Here is a 24,700-nt window from a genome sequence, read left to right as displayed (position 1 = left end):
GATGTTTAAGGATGCTGAACATTTCTTTAAATGTCTTTCAGCCATTTGTGATTCTTGTTTTGTGAATTCTCTGTTTAGCTCTTTAGCCCATTTTTTAGTTGGATTGTTCAGTATTTTGATATCTAGTTTTTTGAGTTTTTTATATACTTTGGAGATCAGTTCTCTGTCAGATATAGGGTTGGTGAAGGTCTTTTCCCATTCTGTAGGTTGTCTTTTTGTCTTATTGATCATGTCTTTTGCCCTGCAAAAGTTTCTCAGTTTCAAGAGGTCCCATTTATTAATTGTGCTCAGTGTCTGTGCTGCTGGTGTTATATTTAGGAAGTGGTCTCCTGTGCCAATGCATTCAAGAGTACTTCCTACTTTCTCTTCTATTAAGTTTAGTGTAACTGGATTTATGTTGAGGTCTTTGATCCACTTGGACTTGAGTTTTGTGCATGGTGACAGATATGGATCTATTTGTAATCTTTTACATATTGACATCCACTTATGCCAGCACCATTTGTTGAAGATACTTTCTTTTTTCCATTGTATAGTTTTGGCTTCTTTGTCAAAAATCAGGTGTTCATATGTGTGTGGATTAATGTCAGGGTCTTCAATTAAATTCTATTGGTCCACATGTTGGTTTTTATACGAGTACCAAGCTGTTTTTATTACTGTAGCTCTTAGTAGAGCTTGAGATCAGGGATGGTGATGCCTCCAGAGGTTGCTTTATTATACAGGATTCTTTTAGCTATCCTGGGTCTTTTGTTTTTCCATATGAAGTTGAGTATTTTTCTTTCCAAGTCTGTGAAGAATTGTGTTGGGATTTTGATGGGGATTGCATTGAATCTGTAGATTGATTTTGGTAAGATTGTTATTTTTACTATGTTAATCCTACCTATCCATGAGCATGGGAGATCCTTCCATTTTCTGATATCTTCTTCAATTTCTTTCTTTAGAGATTTACAGTTCTTATCAAAAAGGTCCTTCACTTGTTTAGTTAGTGTTATCCCAAGGTATTTTATGTTATTTGTGGCTATTGTAAAGGGTGATGTTTCTCTGACTTCTTTCTCAGCCCTTTTATCATTTGTGTATAGGAGGGCTACTGATTTTTTTGAGTTGATCTTGTATCCTGCCACTTTATTGAAGGAGTTTATCAGCTGTAGGAGTTCCATGGTAGAAATTTTGGGGTCACTTATGTATACTATCATATCATCTGCAAATAGTGGAAGTTTGACTTCTTCCTTTCCGATTTGTATCCCTTTGATCTCTTTTTGTTGTCTTATTGCTCTAGCTAGAACTTCAAGTACTATATTGAATAAATATGGAGAGAGTGGACAGCCTTGTCTTGTTCCTGATTTTAGTGGGATCGCTTTGAGTTTCTCTCCGTTTAATCTGATGGTTGGCTTGCTGTAAATTGCCTTTATTATGTTTAGGAGTGTTTCTTGTATTCCTGATCTCTCTAAGACCTTTATCATGAAGGGGTGTTGGATTTTGTCAAAGGCTTTTTAAGCATCTAATGAGATGATCATGTGTTTTTTTTTCTTTCAGATTGTTTATATGGTGTATTACATTGACAGATTTTCATATGTTGAACCATCCTTGCATCCCTGGGATGAAACCTACTTGGTCATGGTGGATAATTTTTTTTGATGTGTTCTTGGATTTGGTTTGCCAATATTTTGTTGAGTATTTTTGCATCAATGTTCATGAGGGAGATTGGTCTGTAATTCTCTTTCTTTGTTGCATCTTTGTGTGGTTTGGGTATCAGGGTAATTGTAGCCTCATAAAATGTTTGGTAATGTTCCTTCTGTTTCTATTGTGTGGAACAAATTGAAGAGTATTGGAATTAGTTCTTCTTTGAAAATCTGGTAGAATTCTGCACTGAAACTATCTAGTCCTGGGTTTTTTCTGGTTGGGAGACTTTCTATTTCTTTAGGGGTTATTGGTCTATTTAAATAGTTTATCTGGTCTTGGTTTAACTTTGGTATATGGTATCTATCCAGAAAATTGTCCATTTCTTCCAGATTTTCCAGTTTTGTGGAGTACAGGTTTTTGAAGTATGACCTGATGGTTCTCTGGATTTCCTCATTGTCTGTTGCTATGTCTCCCTTTTCATTTCTGATTTTGTTAATTTGGATAGTCTCTCCTTGCCTTTTGGTTAATTTGGCTAGGGGTTTGTCTATCTTGTTGATGTTTTCAAAGAACCAACTCTTTTTGTTTCATTGATTTTTTTGTATTGTTCTCTTGGTTTCTATTTCATTGATTTCAGCCCTCAGTTTGTTTATTTCCTGGGGTCTCTTCCTCCTGGGTGAGTTTGTTTCCTTTTGTTCTAGAGCTTTCAGTTGTGCTGTTAAGTCATTGGTATGAGATTTCTCCATCTTTCTGTGTGCAGTTAAAGCTATGAATTTTCCTCTTAGCACTGCTTTCATAGTGTCCCATAAGTTTGGGTATGTTGTATTTTCATTTTCATTGAATTCTAGGAAATCTTTTTTTTCTTTATTTCTTCCTTGACCCATTGATGTTTCAGGTGGGCATTATTCAGTTTCCATGAGACTGTAGGCTTTCTATAAATTTTGTTGTTGTTGTAATCTAACTTTAAGGCATGGTGGTCCGATAAGATACAGGAGGTCATTACAATGTTTTTGTATCTGTTGAGATTTGCTTTGTGACCAAGCATGTAGTCAATTTTTGAGAAGGTTCCATGGGGTACTTAGAAGAAGGTATATTCTTTTGTGTTAGGATGGAATGTTCTGTAGATAACAATTAAGTCCATTTGAGTCATAACATCAGTTAGGTCCTTTAATTCTTTGTTAAGTTTCAATCTGGTAGATCTGTCTTTTGGTGAGAGTGGTGTGTTGAAATCTCCTACTATTAATGTGTGGGGTTTGATGTGACCAGTACCCTCTACATATATTCATGGTTTCATTTTTGTTCTATATATTGAGGAAATAGTTCACTCATGCCCTCATTGGAGAGTCATGAGGTATGCAGCATACTGAAAGCTTGCTAAGTCCTGAGTAAAAAAGGTTCAACTTATTTTAAAGAAAAGACACATGTCAATTTGAATAGTTTTAGTATTAACTACTGTATCAAATAACTTGTAAATCTCTATGACTTAAAATAGTGAGGTATAATGTATGCTATCTACTGTTGGCTGACTAAAGATCATGTGTCATACAGTTCTCTCTCTGGAACCCAAGCCATCAGAGTTCCAAATGTTTTCTCATATCAGTGTTCCAGCCTCAGGACAACCCAGAACTTTGGAATGTGGGCTAATGACTTACTGGTCAGCACTAGGCACACAGCCCTACCTACCAAAATAGCTAAGAAGTACTGTCCTAGCACATGCCAGAGGTAAGCAGTGAGAAGTAGTCCAAGAAAGAACAGCACTTTACACAACTAGTCTTGTTCAATAATTGAACTCTAATGGCTGTGGAAATATAGTTGGAACTCACTGCCTTTCTGGCTTTAAAAACAAGGACTGATATAATTACTACTCAACAATTTTTAGCCTCCTTACTAAAGGTGCAAGACCATACATACTCAGAAATAAGAACTGGAAGGCTGATTGTTGTTTAACATTTGTCTGAGGTAGGTGTTACAAAATTGTCTTTTAGGAGATTATATGAAAACAATCTCTTTTCACTTAAGGTCTCCAATGGAATTCCCACAACAGACAAAAATCATTTTCTAACTAGTTGATCCTTTCTTCTTTCAGCTAAAACTGCCATGGAACAGAAATAAACAGGGTAACTTTATAATACCCTTTTTCTGTCTGTTAAAGCAAGGTGTGCCATAAATGCCCATTTATAATGTCTTCTGCCCAGTGGATATCATAAACCCTAAAATAAAGCAATGAAGTTAGCATAGAATTCATCTAAACAGAGAAAAACAAAGTTTAGTCTTAAAAGCAATTGCTGGAAAAGACTACTGAGTATAATTCTTAATGCTTTAACATCTTGTTTGATTAGCTGGCTGCATTGTGTCACAGTGGTACGACACAAGATGATTGTGTTCTTTCTATATGTCACCTGAGCACGAGGTACTTGTTAGTGGTCATTATAGAGTTTCTAAGTCACTGCTTCTAGAAGAAATACAAACGACTAAATTCATGTCATTTTCTCAGCCACCTCCAAGTCTTTGTTTAGTTCTTCCATCTGTATTTCCTCTACACAAACATAATCAAGGTACCTAATAAACTGCTTTGAGCAGTGCTTAACACACAGTAGTCACCAAGCCTTTGTTGTTACCACTGCTTCATGTTTTACAAATGATATTTTGTATGTTACACACCCTGCAGAGACTATGAAGTATGATTTACTTTACTGGTTCAGCCCAGTTCTCCCAAGTGGGAAAAAGCTCACTTTCCAAAGAAACTTCAATGTTATAGTTTTCTTATTTAGGACAAAAAAGGCGAATGGCACATGACCTCACAGTGACCAAAGAGATGAGAAACTATTTCTATATACATCTACATAAGTAACCTCAAGCTATCATCAGAAGCAGGAAATACCAAGAACTAATTAAAAGAGAATTTGTCAATTGTACTAAGAGCTGGACTGAATAAACAGCTCTGTCCCCACACTGTATTACCACCATCGAAGTAAATTCAATCCAACATCATTGAAGTATTTCAGTTTTCAAATATATTTTATTTTTATAATAATGAATCTGATACTCTCTAATTGTCTTTGGTTTCTTATATGTCATTCACACATCATTCATTCCATTCACTTAAGGCATCTTCTTCACGTCCAGCTATATCTGTTGGCGACTGGTCAAGAGAAGTCGAGTCTTTGTACCTCATAGAGCTCATCTCAGAATGTATCTCAGTACTTGAAGCTTTCGCCCCCCAGAAAGATTTCACTGCAGCCCTGGCAGAAAAACAAAAGCAAAACACAAAGGCCACAGTTATAAGGAAAAAACAAACTAAATGAGGTGGATGCTTACATCTCCATTGTATAGAAGTGCCTTTTATTCACAGTTCAGCTCCACTTGGAATAATCCATCTGCACTGTGACTGATGCACCCTCAGATCTGCTGGGTGTAATACATATACAGGCTGTTTTTTCATTTAAGTGAATTGGGAGGTTACAACAGCCAAGTTTTAAAGCAGTGAGAGCTACGGTTAAGTGACAAAAGTATTCATTTTTTCTTTTTAAACAATTGCCTTGTAAAACTGTAAAAAGCACATCTGAAAGTTCTCCCATGGCTGCAAAGTATGTCAAGTTGTTGTTTTTAAAGGCATCCATATACAAGATGGGGTAGCCTGAAAGAAGATAGCATCAAGATACATTGAGGGGACACTGTGGGGCGCTGATCTGGGCTTCACTGCAAATGAATGGGGATTGAGGAAGATGTCAATCAAAGGTTAAAGTGCACCCCAGCTATTCACCTACCAATTTATGATGATGAAGATCAATACAAAGATCACAAATATGCAGATAATGACTCCTATGGTCAGCACAAAAACTAAGACTGCATCAGTGTCTGGTCTGGTTGCTCTTCTCATTTGCAGTTCTAAAAGTAGAGAGACACATATGATGACTACTACTGGAAAATCAGTGGGGAATGGCTATCTAAATGGACCACTGTGTAAATGTTATTATGTGGAGCTATGTTTTCCCTTCTCTGAGATAAATAAAAGAGTCTGTGCTGGCAATAGGGTCGGGGTGTACTTAGTTTCCTAACAAACTGAGAGAGAACGTTTTCAACCTCACTATCCTAGCTACTGTTTCTTGGATTTCTCTCAGATTTCAGCCTGACTATTCATTTTCCAAGTGGCTTATTTTGATAAGCTGAAGTTTTTACTTTTGACACAGTGTGATTTACTCAATTCCTAACAAACTGAGAGAGAACGTTTTCAACCTCACTATCCTAGCTACTGTTTCTTGGATTTCTCTCAGATTTCAGCCTGACTATTCATTTTCCAAGTGGCTTATTTTGATAAGCTGAAGTTTTTACTTTTGACACAGTGTGATTTACTCAATGTTACTTTTTATGGTGATTGTTCTGAGTCATGGCTAAGAAACCTTGCCTATTACTGAATCACAAAGAGCTTCTCCCATTTCCTCTTTAAAGCTTTACAGACTTAAATTATATATGCTTAGGATTATGATATAGCTCTGGTTTTTTAAATACAAGATTGGGATTGACACTCATTATTCTCCATACAATATTCACACACTACTCCCAGGTCAGGCATTTCCTTTCTGCAAATAAGGCTGTTAAGAAGGCAGAGCCAGTCTACAGCATGTATGATAGCATCACTATACTGTAAACTGGTGAAGAGAGCTGATCTACAGTGTGTATGACAGCATCACTATAGAGCTGGTCTACAGCATGTGTGTTAGCATCACTACACTATAAACTGGTGAAGAGAGCTGGTTCAAGAGCATGTGTGATAGCATCACTGTACTGTAAACTGGTAAAGAGAGCTGGTCTACAGCATGTGTGATAGCATCATTATACTGTAAACTGGTAAAGAGAGCTGGTCTACAGCATGTGTGATAGCATCACTACACTATAAACTAGTAAGGAGAGCTGGTCTACAGCATGTGTGATAGCATCATTGTACTGTAAACTGGTAAAGAGAGCTAGTCTAGAGCATGTGTGATAGCATCACTACACTATAAACTAGTAAGGAGAGCTGGTCTACAGTATGTGCAACAACATCACTATACCGTAAACTGGTGGAGAAACAGCTGTGTTATATATTTTGTGAATTGCTAGCTTTCCTATGGTTCTTTTATTCTCCAAATTCTAAAACCATACAAAAATAATCCACAGAAAAGGGCTATCCAACTAAATACTATATTATACAGGTAAGTAAAACAAGGACCAGGGAGGTTTAATTATTTGTGTAAACTATGAGCTGACTATTTTAACATTTTAATTTACTACATTAAATGTACACTAACATTTAATTTACCACTCCATGAGAAGTGGTCTCCTGCATATCAGTCTCCTGGATTTGCTCTTATCCTCTTAATGCCATGGATTATAGCCAGCTTTTCTCGGTAGTCAGATAGTAGAAATGCAATCTGGTGACCTCCCTTTCAACAGTCCTAAGCACAACTGCAAAGGTGCATTTTTATATTTATTCCAAGGTTGTCAGATTAAGAAAAATTTTAATGATTTCGGATTTGTACAAAGTGGGAGGTTTTTAAAACATAGAGACAATGTTTAGGATTAGGTTCTGAAGAGAAATGCAAAATTAGTTTGTTTTATTCACTAGCACCCAATGTCAGCCAAGAGAGAATGGAGAGTAAAGAGTATGGGGATTTTCATTCCTGAGGAGAGCAGCAAGGACCATGTGGACTACTTGTATATCTAATTTTTTTTTGAAGAAGGCTGAATTTACTCTTAAAAATTTTAAATGAAATTAAAATTAATGAAAAATGGGTTGAATTTCAATACTTAATGTTTAGGTAAATATAGCTTATGCATATATTATTTCTTATCACTACCATAAACTGGGTGACTTGGCAACAGCATAAATTTGCTTCCTATTCTGGAAGCTATAAATAATAAAACCATTGGTGGGATTGGTGGGGCTCAATGAGTCTTGTGAAGGCTGGGGGCGGGGCACTGTGCTACCTCCTCAGCTTCTGGTGGCCTCAGTCTGGATCTGCTCCCGTGTGCCTGTCCCCACCCTGCCTCTTTCTCATTCCTCTTCCTCCTTCTTCCTTTATTCCTGCCTCTCTTCTCTTAATCCTCCTTCTTTTTCTTCTTTCCTTTCTCCTTCCACTGTCCAAAGTTCCCTTTATGTGGACAGCAGTCACAATCTCATCTTAACTGATTACATCTTCAACGACCGCTTTTTCAAGTGTATCTACAATCTAAGCACTAAAAACTTAGGACATCAATATATCTTTTAGGGGCACACAAGTAAATCCCAAAACAATGCCATATTGTAAAAGACAATAATTGTGAGTGAAAACATGATACAGAAGTGAGAAAGAAAAAAATAGGAATGGGAATTTTTCCCTTCTCTCTCTGAGACGGTGTTTTTCTATATAGCCCTAGCTGTCCAGGAACTTACTATGTAGACCAGGCTGGCCTGACACTCACAGATATTTGCTTGTCTCTGTGTTGGGATCCTCAAGTGGTGGGATTAAACACATATGCCACTATATCTGGTAGAACTTTCCATTAGCTCCATTTATCCTAAAAACATTTCTGTTACATATTTGGTTCATTCCAATACTGAATGATGTGGATATTTGTAATAATATTTGTTTGATGTCTATTGCACTGGTGAGCAACTTGCCATTTTCAGAGAAACTAATGGGTCCTGAAATATTCTGAAGGTATTTTGTTGTTTAAGTGTGCGTGGACTAAGTGGCAGAGTGAGCTCTCCATCCAAGGGCTGCTACAAGACAAAAGTCAACCTAGTCTCAATAGAGGACAAGGATTTGGTGTCTGTGTTCTAACCCTTAGCTTACACATTAGCAGACATATATTACTTTCTACTTGTGAAAATTGCTAACTACTGAAAGGTACCTATTAGGGGCCAGATAGTGAGGACTAAGTACACAAATGGCCAGACACCTATAACATCATCAACTACGGCAGGTTGAGAATGTTTATAAAGCTTGATGGTCCTCCAGTTGTCCAATCTTCTTGTGCTTTTTTTAATAGTTACTTGCTAATGAAATTATCTTTTTGATGATGTCTCAACATAGTGGTTATTAGTTTTTACCTTGAAGATGTTTTGCAAGTTGCCATCTAAAAACAGGTCAAGAAAGTTTAACTCGTAAACATTCATTTTTAAACCCTCTCCAAAACCTTTTGCAGCTTAGTTTCATTTCAGTAAAGGACATTGCAAGGCCTGGTTCTCCAGAATGCAACGAAAGTTTTTTAGACTAAAATAGCTTCAAGAAAAGCACAGACCCCCTAAAGTTATCTATCACTTCTAGAAGGTTTATATATAAAGAGTTCTCTGAGAATAAGAGCTCTAGAATCTTTAATAATTTGATGGCTAATTTGGTTGTCAACTGACTACATATGGAATCAACTAAAACCCACGCAGCCAGCACACCTGTGAGGGATTTTTCTTGATTGGATCATCTGAGGGGGAAAGACTCCTCCTAAGTCTGGGCCACACCTTCTAGTAGCAGCTCACATAAAATGACACAGAAGAGGGAAGCTTCTGCTTTTGCCTGCTTGTCCTCTCTCTTGTTGGCAAGTTCATCTATCCTGCTGCTGGGCCATGTCTTTGCTGGTACTAGACTCTACTTCTTTGAGGCTCCAATTTAGTCAGAAGATCAGTCGAGGCATCCAGCTTTATGGACTGAACAACTACTGGATTCTCAGCCTTCCATAGGGAAAGAGCCATTGTTGAACTCCCTGAACCACAGCCTGTAAACCATTTTTACTAAGTCCCCCCCTTTACTATTCATTCTATCAGTTCTGCTCCTCTAGAGAATCCTAACACAAGTGAGTTCTCAAAAGGACTTGTGACCAGATACTCCAACCAATAGAGAGAGCAACATTAAATATAGTTAAGAGCAACTAACCCCAAGGAAACAGTTACCTGGACACAGAGGATGCCACAGGTTAAACTGAATGAACATGGACATAAATTTTATTTCTCAGGAGAAACAATTTCTAATATGTAAAGCCATGTTCAAGGCTAGATCAAGAACTTTAATACTGAACAATCAAAATATAATCCAAAGCCAGTCTTGATGCACACACCTTTAATTCCAGCACTCTGGAGGCATAGACAGGCAGATGAGCTCTAGGCCAGCCCTGTCTATATAGTGAGGTCCAGGACAGCCAGGGCTACCTAGAGAAACCCAATCTCAAAACACACACACACACACACACACACACTTCAAATGGATAACTTCTTTTTTTTTGTTTTTTGTTTTGTTTTGTTTTTCGAGACAGGGTTTCTCTGTGTGGCTTTGCGCCTTTCCTGGATCTCGCTCTGTAGACCAGGCTGGCCTTGAACTCACAAAGATCTGCCTGCCTCTGCCTCCCGAGTGCTGGGATTAAAGGCATGTGTCACCACTGCCCGGCCCTCAAATGGATAACTTCTTAAGAGAAATGCTCTGATTTTATTAGTCTTAACTATATTTTTTTTTCTGCAATCACACATGACAATCCATTTGTCTATCTTCACTTTTATGGTGGAAATAAATGCACCAATATATTTCAAGTTGAAGGTCTGAGTTTTGTTTTGTTTATTTAAGGTCAACTCTTTTGGTTTAAAGATTCACTTAATTATGTATATGGGTATTTTGCTTGCATGTACGTCAGCACACTGGAAGAGGGCATCACATCTCATTAGAGACTGTGGTGAGCCACCATGGGAGTATATCGGAGTACAGCAGATTGTACTCAGGACTTCTGGAAGAGCAGCCAGTGCCCAGGACTGGCTTTTAAAGGAACAGCTTCATTTGAAAATTCATGGGCCACCTCCATACAGAGCTACTGAATCAGAAGCTCTGGGGTGCAGCTGGTAGAAATTTGTATTTTAAAAAGTCCATCAGGCAGTTTCCTGAAAATAAGTTTCAGACATAAGCAAACCAAAACACTACTGGATAATTACCATTTGTTGTATAGACTGTGAACTTAACAGACGCTATTATTTCATTATTATCCAGGGTGTCACACTCGAAAGCCATGGGATGAAGTTCTCTTTGTACTTCTAGGACTGCTGAATCATTTGCAAGTATAACAGGTTGCTATTAAAAACAAAACAAAAACAAAAACAAAACGTATGAACAGTCTTGACTGGGTTCACTGATTGCGAATGGAGACAGTGAAAGGCAAGCAGGACTGGTTGGATCACTGGCAAACACAACAGGTGACAGCATAAGGAGACATCCCTCTAACTAAAGGAGAATTGCTCACTCCCCTAGCCTACTATGTAGTTAACTGTACATATATGACTTAGAACCAGATAATCTAGACTTCAACTCTCAACCCTGTTGACTATGGACAGTATGTTCTGTGCTAGATTTGTCAACTTTACACAAGTTAGGGCCATCTGGAAAGAGGGAACCTCAGTTGAGAAAAGGCCTCTATGAACTGGCCTGTCGGCAAGTCTGTGGAACATTTTCTTGATTAATGATTGATGTGGGAGGGCCCAGAGCACTGTGGGTAATGTCACTCCTGGGCAGGAGGTAGTCTTGGGATGTATTAGAAAGTAGGCTGAGCAAGTCGTGGAAAGCAAATTTCCGAGGTTCTGCGCAGGCTCCTGCACTGGTTTCCCTCAGTGATGAACTTGGAACTATTTCCTTCCCAGTTTGGTTTTGGTCAGTGTTTTTCAAAGTGGAAGAAAAGCAAACTAAGACACTTTCTATAACTCAATTATTTATCTGAAAAATGACACAATTATTATTTGTTGTTGTTTTTCAAGTTTCTCTTCAGATCGTATAAATCTTTCACCTTTTATATATTTTTAAGTTTATGGGGTTGTTTTATGTCATTTAAGTGAACTCTTATCACTCAGTTGATATCGGGCACTTATAACATCTTTAATTAATGTTAACTATTATTTTTCATGCCATGCCTATATAAACCAGTAAGAATTTTGATGCCAAAACAAAATACATCATAAAATGTGTGAATTTAAGTTATGATTATAGATGACCCTAAGACATATACTTTAATCTGACAAAAATTTAATTCCAATAATACAATAAAGTTGTATGATGTTTAACACCATTTTTCAAATTGCTTTCTTAAAACATCAGAACTAGGTATCAAATGTTATCAGCCATTAAAAACACCAGATTATACACATTATTTACTTACTTGGTCTGCCTTTAGAAGCTTCCACATATATCTGAAACGATTTTCAGGAGATATATGAACACATGACAGTCTAACACTTTCAAGACTCTCAGAAATTGGCCTTCCCCCTGGGGGGAAAAAAGGAAAATAAATAGACAAGTACCAATGGGCAGAAAATTGATTTATCTGGCCATATTCCTTTTTTAATCAACAATTCTTAATTATATCCTCAACCAATAATTTAATTATTTCATCAACCAGGAGACAGCACTATCAAGACACTGAGCATATATTATACACATACATCCACATCCATATATATATTATACATAATATGAGGGTTAGACTGGTTATGACAATCCAAATTTCTAATCTCTCCAGTAAAATAAGCAGATTCAAAGTTATGAGATCTCCTAAAGACCCCGAGAAGACAACAAAAGGCCAGACTAGTGTCCAGGTCTTAGGTCCTATCTCCCTACAGTGGAAAATAAGAAACACTACTGTAAGGAAAACTCTGTATTGTCTGAGAACCCTTTCTCATATGCCATGCTACTATAAAAAGCCACCCTCAGAAGTCAATTAGATGCCAAGGACACTGAATCTCGTAATTTGGAGTCTGACTATAAAGAAGTCACCAAAAGAACCAAGTGAGGAGACAACAGGGCTCTTGATTGGAATGCGGAAAAAGTGAGGAAGAGGGAAAGGCATATCACTTAGTGATATGTTACTTTGAACCTGGTGATCTGCCCATGGCTTCTAATTTAGGGTTATGAAACCTCATTTAGAGACACTGAAATGTCAGAAAAGTATAATTTGATACAGACAGCTCCAAGTTCCAAATTTAAGGTTATCAATCTACAGATAAAATGGCATGGCCACAACATCAGAAGTGTTTCACTCCAGGGCACAGTGAAGCTCCAGCCTATCTCATACTCTCCACACCACTGAATGTAAATCAAGTCAGGCTACTTAGAGCTCTGACTGTCTGGAGAAGGGGTATTTCATTTTTTATTATTTCTTTTTATCAGTTGATTGTCTCCTTGTATTCAGCAGTAGGTTGAGGTTAAAGATATTTCCCCAGCATAAACCCTCCTTCAGATAATAGGGATTCAACTCACAGCCACAGTCAACAGGTCCACGGCATTCTTCCACACGAACAATACACTTGGATTCACCTCCAGGGCATCCATTGGTTAAAATAACTTCTCTGATACCAACACCTTTAGTTAAAGAAATGAGTAAATATTTAAATAAAAGTAACTGCAAAGGGTTGTTCTTCCCGTCCAAGTCTGTATTTTCTTTAGTTTAGTTTTGTTGTGAGACTGTTCTCTTAATTTTGGAAATTACATCCCTAAATTCAGTATGAGTACATGTAGAGCTTTTGTAGACTAGCTACTCTGGTTATTTCTTAAAACAGTGGTTCCCCAAGAAAGTTTCATAAGCTACAGGTTGCTATTCCCATCAGAAAAAGGATTCTATGCTCACATGCACATTTTAAAATGTTACAATAAAGCAAAAGGATCTCTTCAGTATGGAAGTTTTTTGAAACTTTTAGTATGCTAATAAATATACTACCATGCATAATTTTTCATTGACTAAAATATAAAATTTTTACTTTTCAATATCTTTGAAATCAGAACTCATTCGTAACTGTGCATGTTTTAAATTGATAGAATTTTTCTTATTAAGAGTACCAAAAATATTCTTCCTATAACCTATAAATTCAGATATGATATAATACATAGGATTACACAAATGTATTTGATCATGGAACTTTTCAGCATTGGGGTTGGAACTTCTGGAAGAAATTCCAAAATCATATTTTACCATAAAATATGCTTTTTAATTTCTGTATTGATAAATTCTCTGTATCACATATAGATGGGATAAACTATTAACTACACTTCTAGTTTCAACAAGATACTCTTTCTGAAACTGTCACACATTTTTCAGCAAGAAATCAAATCGTTATTAGCTGATTCTAGAGTGTATCTGCTTTCTAATCCTGTTCTATGAGTTGTGTAACAGTCTAGGCAAAGTCTGCCTCCAGCTTCCCTGTTCAATTCCCCTTTTTAGCCCCTAATAAGGTGGTAATCATGAGCCCGTTCCACAGAAAGGAAAAGCTGAAAATGACAGGTGGCTTACAAACGTAAGAGCGCACGCACGTCACCCAGAGAGCTTTCTAAAGTGCAAATCTTGACAAAGTCTGCAATCCTCTGTTTCCAACAAGTTCCTTGGTGATGCTACACTTTTGAGGGCTAAGAAAGTGAACCCCCACAAGATCAGAAGGAACGTTGGAAGATTACTGGAGTTGTTATAAAAAGAACTCTACTGTGGAAAATTCTCAAGCAGCAACAACAACAGCAAAAGACGACTGAACACGCTCAGGCTGGTCCACGAGGATTCCTGTCCTTTGGGCTGTCACTACAAAGCCAAGGCTAGAACTCCATTTTAAGCTAATTAGAAAAAAGTGCCTGCCAGGAACTGGAAGTATGGGTGTGGGGAGAGCTACTGCCTTCTGGGCATGGGATTTTAGTTTGAGGTATTGAAAATGTTCAGGCTGCAAATAGATCCATATCTGTCACCATGCACAAAACTTAGGTCCAAGTGGATCAAAGACCTCAACATAAATCCAGCTACTCTGAACCTGCTAGAAGAGAAAGTAGGAAGTAGTCTTGAACGCATTGGCATAGGAGATCACTTCCTAAATATAACACCAGTAGCACAGACACTGAGAGAAACAATCAATCAATGGGACCTCTTGAAACTGAGAAGCTTTTGTAGAGCAAAGGATACGGTCAACAAGGCAAAAAAGCGACAGCCTACAGAATGGGAAAAGGTCTTCACCAACCACACATCTGACAGAGGACTGATATCCAGAATATATAAAGAACTCAAGAAATTAGACATCAAAATGCCCAACAGTCCAATTAAGAAATGGGCTATAGAACTAAACAGAGAATTCTCAACAGAGGAAACTCAAATGGCTGAAAGACATTTAAGGAATTGCTCAACATCCCTAATTATCAGGGAAATGCAAATCAAAACAGCTCTGAGATGTAGCATGAGTCTTAAAAGTTCTTATTAATAAAATCAAACCCGAGGCCAGTTATTGGGGTCAATGCTGGTAGATCAGAGAGTCAGAACAAGCCACAGCTTTCTCACCTTGCCAATTCCTCAGCTGGTCCTGTTTCCTCAGACTGGAAGCTTCTGTGTCCTCATCCCAATGGCTCTCAGCTGAACTGCTGCAAGAAGCCTAAATGCTTAACCAGCCAAATCTTAACCAGACCAAATGCTGCTAGTTTCTGGTCCTCACGCCTTATAAACCTTTCTGCTTTCTACCACCACTCCCTGGGATTAAAGGCTGCTTTCTGGGATTAAAGGCATGAGTGAGTCACCATGCCTGGCTGTTTCCAATGCGGCCTTGAACTCACAGAGATCCAGAGGGATTTCTGTCTCTGGAATGCTAGGATTAAAGGCGTGTGCTACCACTGCCTAACCTTTATGTTTAATATTGTGGCTTTTCTGTTCTCTGACCCCAGATAACTTTATTAGGACACACAATATTTTGGGGAACACAATACCACCACACTGAGATACCACCTTACGCCTGTCAGAATGGCTAAGATCAAAAACACTGAAGACACCTTATGCTGGAGAGGATGTGGTGCTAGGGGAACTCTCCTCCACTGCTGGTGGGAATGCGAGCTTGTACAACCACTTTGGAAATCAATATGGCACTTTCTTAGAAATTTGGGAATCAATCTCCCCCAAGATCCAGCTACACCACTCTTGGGCATATACCCAAGGAATGCTCAGTCATACCACAAGGGCACTTGCTCAGCTATGTTCATATCAGCATTGTTTGTAATAGCCAGAACCTGGAAACAACCTAGATGCCCTTAAGAATGGATAAATAAAATGTACATATACACAATGGAAAACTACTCAGCAGAGAAAAACAATGACATCATGAGGTTTGCAGGCAAATGGATGGATCTAGAAAAAATCATCCTGAGTGAGGTAACCCAGACTCAGAAAGACAAACATGGTATGTACTCACTCATAGGAGGATACTAGATGTAAAACAAAGATGACTAGACTGCTACTCACAACTCCAAGGAGGCTACCTAGAAAACAGGACCCCAAGAAAGACACAGGGATCACCCAATGACAGAGAAATGGATGAGATCTACATGAACAACCTGGACGTGAGTGGGGGTAATGAAGGGCAAGGGTCGAGAGAAAGAGAGCTTAGGGGAGCGGGAGATCCCAGCTGGATCAAGAACAGAGAGGGAGAACAAGGAATAAAAGACCATGGTAAATGAAGACCACATGAGAATAGGAAGAAAAGTGCTAGAGAGGCCCACAGAAATCCACAAAGATACCCCCACAATAGACTGCTGGCAATGGTTGAGAGACAGCCCGAACTGACCTACTCTGGTAATAGGATGGCCAAACAGCCTAATTGTCGTGCTAGAAACCTCATCCAATGACTGAGGGAACCAGATGCAGAGATCCATGGCCAGGCTCCAGGTAGAGCTCCAGGAGTCCAATTGGCGAGAAAGAGGAGGGTTTGTATGAGCAAGAATTGTTCAGACCAAGGTTGGATAAAGCACAGGTACAAATAGCCAAATGAATGGAAACATATGAACTATGAACCAATAGCTGAGGAGCCCCCAATTGGATCAGGCCCTCTGGATAAGTGAGACAGTTGATTAGCTTGATCTGTTTGGGAGGCATCCAGGCAGTGGGACCGGGTCCTGTCCTCAGTGCATGAGTTGGCTGTTTGAAACCATAGACTTATACAGGGACACTTGGCTCAGCCTGGGAGGAGGGGACTGGACCTGCCTGGACTGAATCTACCAAGTTGAACTCAATCCTCAGGGGAGTCTTTGCCCTGGAGGAGATGGGAATGGGAGATGGGCTGGGGGAAAGGGGGGGCGGGAGGGGGGAGAACAAGGGAATCCGTGGCTGATATGTAAAATTAAATTAAATTATAAAATTTTAAAAAAAGATAAAAAAAGAAAATATTCTACAGCTAATGCTGATGGAGTGTTAGGCCACAATACTTGAAAGTGGTTAGTTATATAGTAACTTATATGTTATGTATATTTTAGCACTCACATAAAAACTGTCAGTTTTGGTAATCCTTTTATAAAACTTTGACCTAAAAAGAAGTCTGATATAGATGTGTACAGACTAGAATCTCGTCACTGTCATGTTTCAAAGTTAGGATAAACAATGTCATTTGTTAATTATCTACTGTCTTCTCATCATGCTGATTCCCAGCAATGGTTACAGAAACCAAGGGACTTCCAGCACTAGCAAGATCAGCTTCCTTGTGAATTGATCAGAACTTCAGATCCTTAGGCCTCCCCATAGCCCTAGGTTGTTAGAAAGTTTGGGTTAGCCCAGCAATTATAACATACTTAGGGTAGCTGTTTAAGAACCAGTGGGCTCTATAGCACATGTATCCTGAATCCCAATCCTACTTAAGAGATTTTGTTTAAAATCTCTCTTCATGGAATGGACAATGTCACGTTCTTTCACCATTATTCACCTTACAAGCTAATACTTCTTTTCTCCAAAATATAATACAAGCTAGACAAATGGAATATTTGTAATAGTCTACTGCAAATAAGCCTATTTCTTGGCAGGTTTGCCAAAGTAGTGTGGGAAGGCATCTGTTAGATGCACTGAAGATCTCTCATCTTTGAACATCTGTGAAACAGAATTTTAGTTAAATGAAGATGGTTTATATGCAAAAATACCCCAAACCTGAAAAATATACCTTTTGAAGCAATTACCTAGTGTTGTGCGTAAATTATAGTAGTAGGCATAGAAAGCAATGAGAGATGATAAAGTATAAGTAGCACAGAAATCACAAATAATTGGCATTTTATCTTGGTAGAAATCATGGCAGGTTATTCCTTTGGTCTATGCTACTTACCACATGTGACTGTGCACATTCCAAATTCTACTTCTTTGACTATTGTTCTGTTCTGAACTAAACATAAAGTTAAAAAAATGTTATTTAACCATATGAAAACTTTTATAAGTGACAGACATCTTACTTGGGGGTTGAAAGGTACAAGTAATTGTCATATGGGCAATAGAGGATTTTTTAAATGTTCTATTAAAACCAGGAAGTCAAAGTTGCTCCTCACATAAACACAGCTATCATCATTCTAAATCAGAGAAGCCTAACACTTTAAGGACATTCATTAAGTTAGAAATAACTCAAGGTTTGTTTTTGAATCTCATATATAACACAAGCCTTTTCTTTTTTACTAGCTCATACATAGTGAATTAAAACTCAGCTGAAAAAGTATAATAAAACATACATACAACAGTCTTTGAACTTTAGGAACCATTTTAAAATATTCTCTATTTTCTATAAGAAAAGAAAAAGAAAATAGTACAAAACAATTTACATCCCCAAATAAGTCTTCATACCAAGTATACATCAAAATTTAAAAATTTACAAATAGATTTCATTCATTCACTTTGCAGGTTTGATGGCAGATTTCAATGTTTATAAGAATCCATTCCAATGTTTTATTCAGCAGGATAATCTATAATCCATACACTTATTATGTAATTGTTTGAGTATCTAATTATTTGAGAATCTTAGTAGTCTTAGTTCTCAATCACATTTTCTTTTGACTTTCCTTTTGTGATTTGGGAGTTTATTTGGGGAACAGGATCTTGCTACACAGCACAGATTGGCCTTGAACTCAATGGTCCTCCTGTCTCAGCTTCTCTAGGATTACAAGTAGGAGCTACCATTTGAGGACATTTCCTTTTCCCTCCTAATCATTAGCCTGCATTCCTATAGCTGTAACATGTAACCAAGTCTTCAAAAACACAGATTAAGACTCAAATCTCAACAGAAAAAATACAGGATGCGCTGCTAAAGGAGAATGTTGAAAGTGAAAGGCACTAGGTCTCTAAGGAACAAATCACACAGACAGCCCATTCAACTTGAAGTCCAAAACACTGCTTCCGCCACTAATTTGCTGCTTGAATTTGAGTGAAGCAACTCAATTTTGCCAGACCTAGTTAACCCTTTGAAAAATTGCAAAGCCTATCTTACTTGATATTTAAAATTGAATAAAATGGTGTATGAAAACATTCTATAAACTGCTTAGGACTGTGTACCCACTAAAGACCCAATAGTTAACCCAATTCAAACTCATTTTGTAGTTATTAATTTCATACTCTAATTTTTCCCATTTTCAATATTGTAAAACATTAATAGTTTCACAAACACTTTGTTCTGTATTTGCAAGCATCAAATACAGTACTGTGAATACTGAGCAGGTATATGATACATGTAATTTAAATCAATATTGACTTGGTTAAATGATTTGAACTAACATGATGATCAATTTGAATTGACATTTTAATACTTGGAATGCTTGAATACTTTCGGTTGGCATATTATGAGTCATAAGCTAAAAACTGGACGCTCAGCATAAAAACATGTAGAAGAGAATGCCTACTGGACCACTTATGAACCATCAGTCAGTCAGCTCTATTATTCACTACCTCTGCTACTCTGGGAAAATTGGTAGTTCCTTCTCACTTGAGTTGCCTCAGAGGGGGAAAAGAAGGACAAGGAGATGGAACCAGACAGTTTCCAAAGATTCTTTCAACTTCGGTTTCACTGGGTCAATCAGTCACTTTATAAAACCGTAAATCCTACAATGGTGGGTCAAGAAAGTGATACATATCTGGACTTCCATGTGGCATTTGTCAAAGTTTCCCATTATGTTACAATGTATCAAATGAAAAACAGTCTGGCCTCAGTTCATCAGGAAGTCCACAGGTGCTAATTAACTGGATGGTGTCAATGCAGAGGTAATAATGTGTCAAAGATCTGTGTCTTCCTCAGCATTTTATTAATAACCTGTAAAGGGAACCTTGATAACATGCAGACTGAATCAGGGGTCCTGAAAATATGCCTGATTATAAGTTTGGATTTAAAGTGGCAAATAGGCCAAATCTAACAAAATGAAACCTCAGATGAAATTAAAGTCTTATAGGCTGAAACCTCAACTGTCCAAAAATACTGTGTGGTGTGTCATGAGAGAAGGAAAAGTAAAAACCATCAGTGAGCTCAACAGTGAATTCAAAAGGAGGCTAGAATATGGTAAGGATTCCTAAAGCGTCCCCAAGCCTCGCCCCCACACAGCCTGCGGCAATCATCCTGCTGCACAGTATGACTAGTGGCACACACCATCAGGGGACAACCAGAACCCTCAAACTGTTTCTCGGGCGGCGGGGGGGGGGGGGGGGGGGATTGTAAGGTGGATATTTCAGGACTTTTATTCTTTCTTAGATTGAAGGACATAGTTTTTACTTTATTTTTATTGCACTACTGGGTATTAATCTAGGGTCTCAAATATTCTACGTGAGTGTCCCACCCTGAGCTGTATCCTCCCCTGCTCCTCATTTTGTTTTTGAGACAGATTTTCTTTCTTTCTTTCTTTCTTTCTTTCTTTCTTTCTTTCTTTCTTTCTTTCTTTCTTTCTTTCTTTCTTTTTCTTTTCTGGGTTTTCAAGACAGGGTTTCTTTGTGTAATAGTCCTGGTTGTCCTGGAACTTGCTTTGTAGGTTTTTGTAGACCAGGTTGGCCTCAAACTCACAGAGATCTGCCTGCCTCTGCCTCCTGAGTGCTGGGATTAAGGGCATGTGCTACCACTGTCCCAGATGAGACGGGTTTCTTTAAGTTACCCGGCTGGGGTATGGAGCTTGAATTCACTTTGTATGCCAAGTTGGCCTTGAACTTACAGTATTCTTGCCTCAGCCTCAGCTGGGATATAGTCCCATGCCACCAGGATCAACCACAGTTGTAGTTTAATAGAGTAAAACTGATTTTATAATTCACTATGTATTTCTACTGGACCTTTTAATAAGCCTAAGAGCATATCGATATAGAATGTTTGTATTTTAAAAGATATATAAGGCACAGAAAGGAGGAGATAAGTTAATCAAACATACTCTGTTGTTTCTTTTATCTTGAAATATTGTTATTTCATCATTGGTCACCAATATTTCCAACTATACTTTAAAAACTACAATTATCAAATTGACGACTGATTGCAATTGTCTAGAAAGATGAGCAGTTATGAAATAAACTGAAGCTCTGTGGTCACTATCTCTTTCCATTCTCTTCATTCACTGCTCTGCACTAGTTTTAAGGAACATGGGACAAGTGTCTAGAGGTATCCTCCTGTGCAGTCGGTTTCTGGTGAACAGTCAGCAGAGCTCACCAGAAATGAACAAAGTTGGGATTTGACAACTGGGTTTTTTGTTTTGTACTGTTTGGTTTTTGTTAATGATGGTCAGGGAGAAAATGGACAGGTAAAATTTTTACAACTAGTAAACAAAGATAAACAGAGACAGTTAGCAATGTAAAGGGAAAACAATTAGTTACCTAATCAAAACCTCAGTGACACATGGCATGGTGGATGAATAGTCTGGATTTTCTCTAACTTAATAGGTAGACATGGAGTTTTTTTTAAGATGAAGAGGACATACAGTATATCTTCCAAGAGGAAGGGTTTTCTCCTGAAATATTCTACTACAAAAACCCAAATCATCTTGTTTTCCTAAAATCACAAGGACAGTATTCTTTCCTTTTTCATGTTTATACATCAAATTAACTCGACAAGATTTGTAAGTAGATAAATCATGACAGCAGGTCTCTATGCGGGGACTCAAAGAAAATAGATGATGTTGACATGAATAAAACTCGTTGACTAATCTTCCAATTGTTTACAAATCTAAAACTGTAAATGCTTTGCAATTATGCAGGAAAAACAGCATTCTCTCCAAAGAAATGTGTGCCTTTCATATTTTTCAGAAGTATTGTGTTTTGACAATAGGGCAAAAAGAACCACAATAATGATGAACCAGACTCTATTAGAGATGCTGCAATTGAATTTACATGATGGCTACATTCCAGCTTCATGTTTAACAGTTGAGAATTTAGGTGCATTCAAATTATTTGCCCAGTTTAGGAGTGTGTATAGCTTCAGAGGTAGGGCATCTAAAAATCAGGGCATTATAAGATTGAAATTTCTACTGAAGCTTCTCACAAAGTGTTTTTGCCAGACCAGCCCCTTTTTTTTGTGGACTATCAGGAAGCAGACTTTAAAGTAAAAAAAAAAAAAAAAAAAAAAGAAAGAAAGAAAGAAATACACTAGCCAGTAAATGATGAAAAGAAAGAAAGAAAGAAAGAAAGAAAGAAGAGAAAGAAAGAAGAGAAAAGAAAAACGTTTACAGATCCACTAGGCTACAAGGATCATGCAAATTTACCAAGGTTCTGAAATGTTCATATATCTATCTGTTTACACTTCCGGGCTCTTAGTCTACCTAGGAAAAAGCACTTAGGTGTGAAACTGTACATCTAAAATTTCAGAGGACACATGAATTCTCAGAAGTCCAGATGTAGAAACTGAAGCACTACAAGAACAAGTGCACTTAACTTTTGAATTTGAATGCAAGAGATTATAAATCCATCACATCCATAAATTCACCTCAACATTATTTGGCACTTTACAGCTAGAATTTTCCCAGTTTAATATTAAAGTTGTTCAAAGAATAGAAGCAATGCTTAGCACATAGTCTCTTCTATAGTCCTTTCTTTCTCCCATTTCCAAAGTCAAGGAGCTCTTCAAGGTCTCTGTAATGTTGGATCCCCAATCACCCCCAGACAGTCAATTTCTTTCTGATGCTCAGAGTCACTGTCTGTCATCAGGACATACAAGGACAGCAGGTGCAGCACCCATGCTTTATGTATAGATTGAGAAGACACAAGAAAAACAAAGATATCAAGACTATGTCTGCTGGGCCATTTGTGGGGGTAGGCAATCACCCTCCTTTAGAAGTCTGCCAACTTGCTCCTGACCTACCAGCGAGTGAGTTACTCATGAATATGTACAACTGTTTGTAAGGTTCTCCTGTTTAATGAGCCAGGAGTATAAGCAATGTTTATGAACCAGCACAGGTTTGTGTTAACACATCATCGGGCAGTGACGTCAGTACTTGGATCCTTCTGTTTTCTACTACCTCGGTCCTTTGAAGGACAAACACCACATGGCCTGCTGTCAGGGTGCTGACGGCTGCACCAGGATCATGGGAGCTTTGGGACAGTTTTGTCAGTATGTTCATTTAGATCTGTCACAGTAAAAGGAATCCTGACTTCCCTTGAGTTCCCATCTCAAGAACAGGAAAGGAAGAGGACGGCAAGCATTTTGGAAATTTAAAAATGCAACAACAACAAAAACAACCTCCTAGGGAAAGATTACTGCAGAGTAAAACAACAAGCACACACACACACGTGATTTCCCATGGTGAGAGGGTACCTCATTTCTTAAAAACGTGATTTCCTTCTCCAAAGTAACACTTGAATGTCTTTCTATAGCAATTTCAATAGTCGTGCTTATTTTCCTGGAGCCCTAGACAGTAGCACCTTGTGTTTTAAAGGCTAGAGATGCACCAAGTGGGTAAACTCGGGGCTGGTGTGTATGCCAGAGAACTCTACAGAAGGTGACACTGGTAGTCCTTGTCTGAGGAAAGGGTGGGCTTCTGCCCTCTTGGGGGGCCTCACGTGCCAGGAGCCACTGCCCTCACCCTCTTCCGGGGCCTCGGCCTCGGTCGAGGGCTCGTTCTCCGGCACTTCGGTGTCGTTATCGGTGTCCTCGTCCACCTCGCCTTCACCATCGCCCTCGTGGCCCATGCCGGGCTCCTGGACCGCGGCGGCGGTGACATTGGCTGCCCGCGAGGCCTGCGGGCCCACCAGGAGCAGCCAGGCGACGACGGCCAGCAGCAGCCCGGCAGGCCAGCCCGCGCCCGCGGCGCGCATGCTTCTCGGCCTCACGGCCGGCCGGCCGCCCAACGCACAGTCGCAGCCCAGGCTCTGGAGGAGAGGCGCTTCGAACCGCACAGCGGTCACCACCAGGCGCCGCGCTGCGAAGCCCTGCCTGCCTGGCGACCATTGAGGCGTCATCGCGCGTCACCCCGTTCGAGACCGGGCCCCCGGGAGCCGGAGCTGGGCCGAGAACCCCGCAAGAACGCGCGTGGGGGGCGGGGAAGGGGTTCGCGGGAAGGGGTCCGGGGCGCCGGGGGGAAGGGCGGGGCTTCCGGCGCCACTTCCGGTCCCTCCTTTTCTCCCTGAGCGAGCATGTGTGGATGGTCATCCTTGTTCTCTGTGCTGCGGTCACCTGTTTCTGATGTCACCTGGCTGAGTTGCTTTATTAATCTAGTCACTCACCAAAGACCTGGGACCTCTTGCTTCCTTCCTTCCAAGACATTACTTTTTCTTTTTTTTGTATTTCTTAGGCTTAGGTGTTCAGAGCTAGACTCTGCCCACACTTCAGGTGACTTGGTTTCAAAATTGCCTGTCCTTAACATCCAAATTGGACTCGTTGCAGTCCTTTTTAAGTATGAGGCATAGGGGATCCACAGCTGCAGGTGGGACTGATCTGCAAAGCATGCAGGGGAGCACTTGCTGAGAATTTCCTGGATGCTGCTCAATCATATGTTTACCTTTTGAACACTGTGCAGCCTTGCCAGCTCCACGTGGGGCTTCTAAGCGATAGACAGGGGCGGGACAGGAAACGGTTAAATCGTCAACTTTTCGCCCCATTGTATTTTTGGACACCTACATTTGGGATGTAGGGTTCAACTTTCAGGGAGATTCTTGAGTCCTGTTATCGAAAATCAGCTCTAGACCAGCTTTGATTTGGAAAACAGCTTCAGATGGCTGTGCCAGAGGTCAGTGATCAGACCCAGAAGAGGTACTGTCACAAATACTCCACAGATCCCTATACTGATTTAAACTAAGAATCTGCCCTGCTAGTTACGTTTTTTCGCTAAGGTTGAGTCAGACTGGAAGCCAAAATTAATAGCTTACTATTCCTACTTGAATCAGCAGATCTTAGAGCTTGTAGTTT

General features: G+C 39.1%; 1 protein-coding gene across 1 annotated transcript; it reads right to left on the bottom strand.

Moving 5' to 3' along the window:
• Nucleotides 1-4,686: 4,686 nt before the first annotated feature.
• Spaca1 (sperm acrosome associated 1) lies at nucleotides 4,687-23,752 on the bottom strand. The gene is made up of 7 exons (XM_052716804.1): nucleotides 23,379-23,752; nucleotides 17,687-17,743; nucleotides 12,852-12,953; nucleotides 11,755-11,861; nucleotides 10,544-10,679; nucleotides 5,382-5,502; nucleotides 4,687-4,856 (listed from the first exon to the last, which is right to left on the bottom strand). The coding sequence occupies exons 1-7, from the start codon at nucleotides 23,608-23,610 to the stop codon at nucleotides 4,700-4,702; spliced, it is 912 nt and encodes a 303-aa protein (XP_052572764.1). The 5' UTR covers nucleotides 23,611-23,752; the 3' UTR covers nucleotides 4,687-4,699.
• Between the last annotated feature and the right edge of the window lie 948 nt (nucleotides 23,753-24,700).

Source organism: Peromyscus californicus, unplaced genomic scaffold, assembly GCF_007827085.1.
Source record: "Peromyscus californicus insignis strain IS unplaced genomic scaffold, ASM782708v3 Scaffold_5__1_contigs__length_169319896, whole genome shotgun sequence".
In the NCBI taxonomy this organism is placed as follows: domain Eukaryota; kingdom Metazoa; phylum Chordata; class Mammalia; order Rodentia; family Cricetidae; genus Peromyscus; species Peromyscus californicus.
Note: the sequence above shows the minus strand (reverse complement) of the source record. Positions and strands in the feature narration are given on the sequence as shown.

Coding starts and splice junctions, on each gene's coding strand:
- Spaca1 (XM_052716804.1), bottom strand. CDS start 23,610: ATGCGCGCCGCGGGCGCGGGCTGGCCTGCCGGGCTGCTGCTGGCCGTC. Junction 17,744..23,378: donor GGCCGAGGCCCCGGAAGAGG/GTGAGGGCAGTG, acceptor CTTTATGTTTAG/TTCAGAACAGAACAATAGTC. Junction 4,857..5,381: donor ATCTTCATCATCATAAATTG/GTAGGTGAATAG, acceptor TTTTTCTGCCAG/GGCTGCAGTGAAATCTTTCT.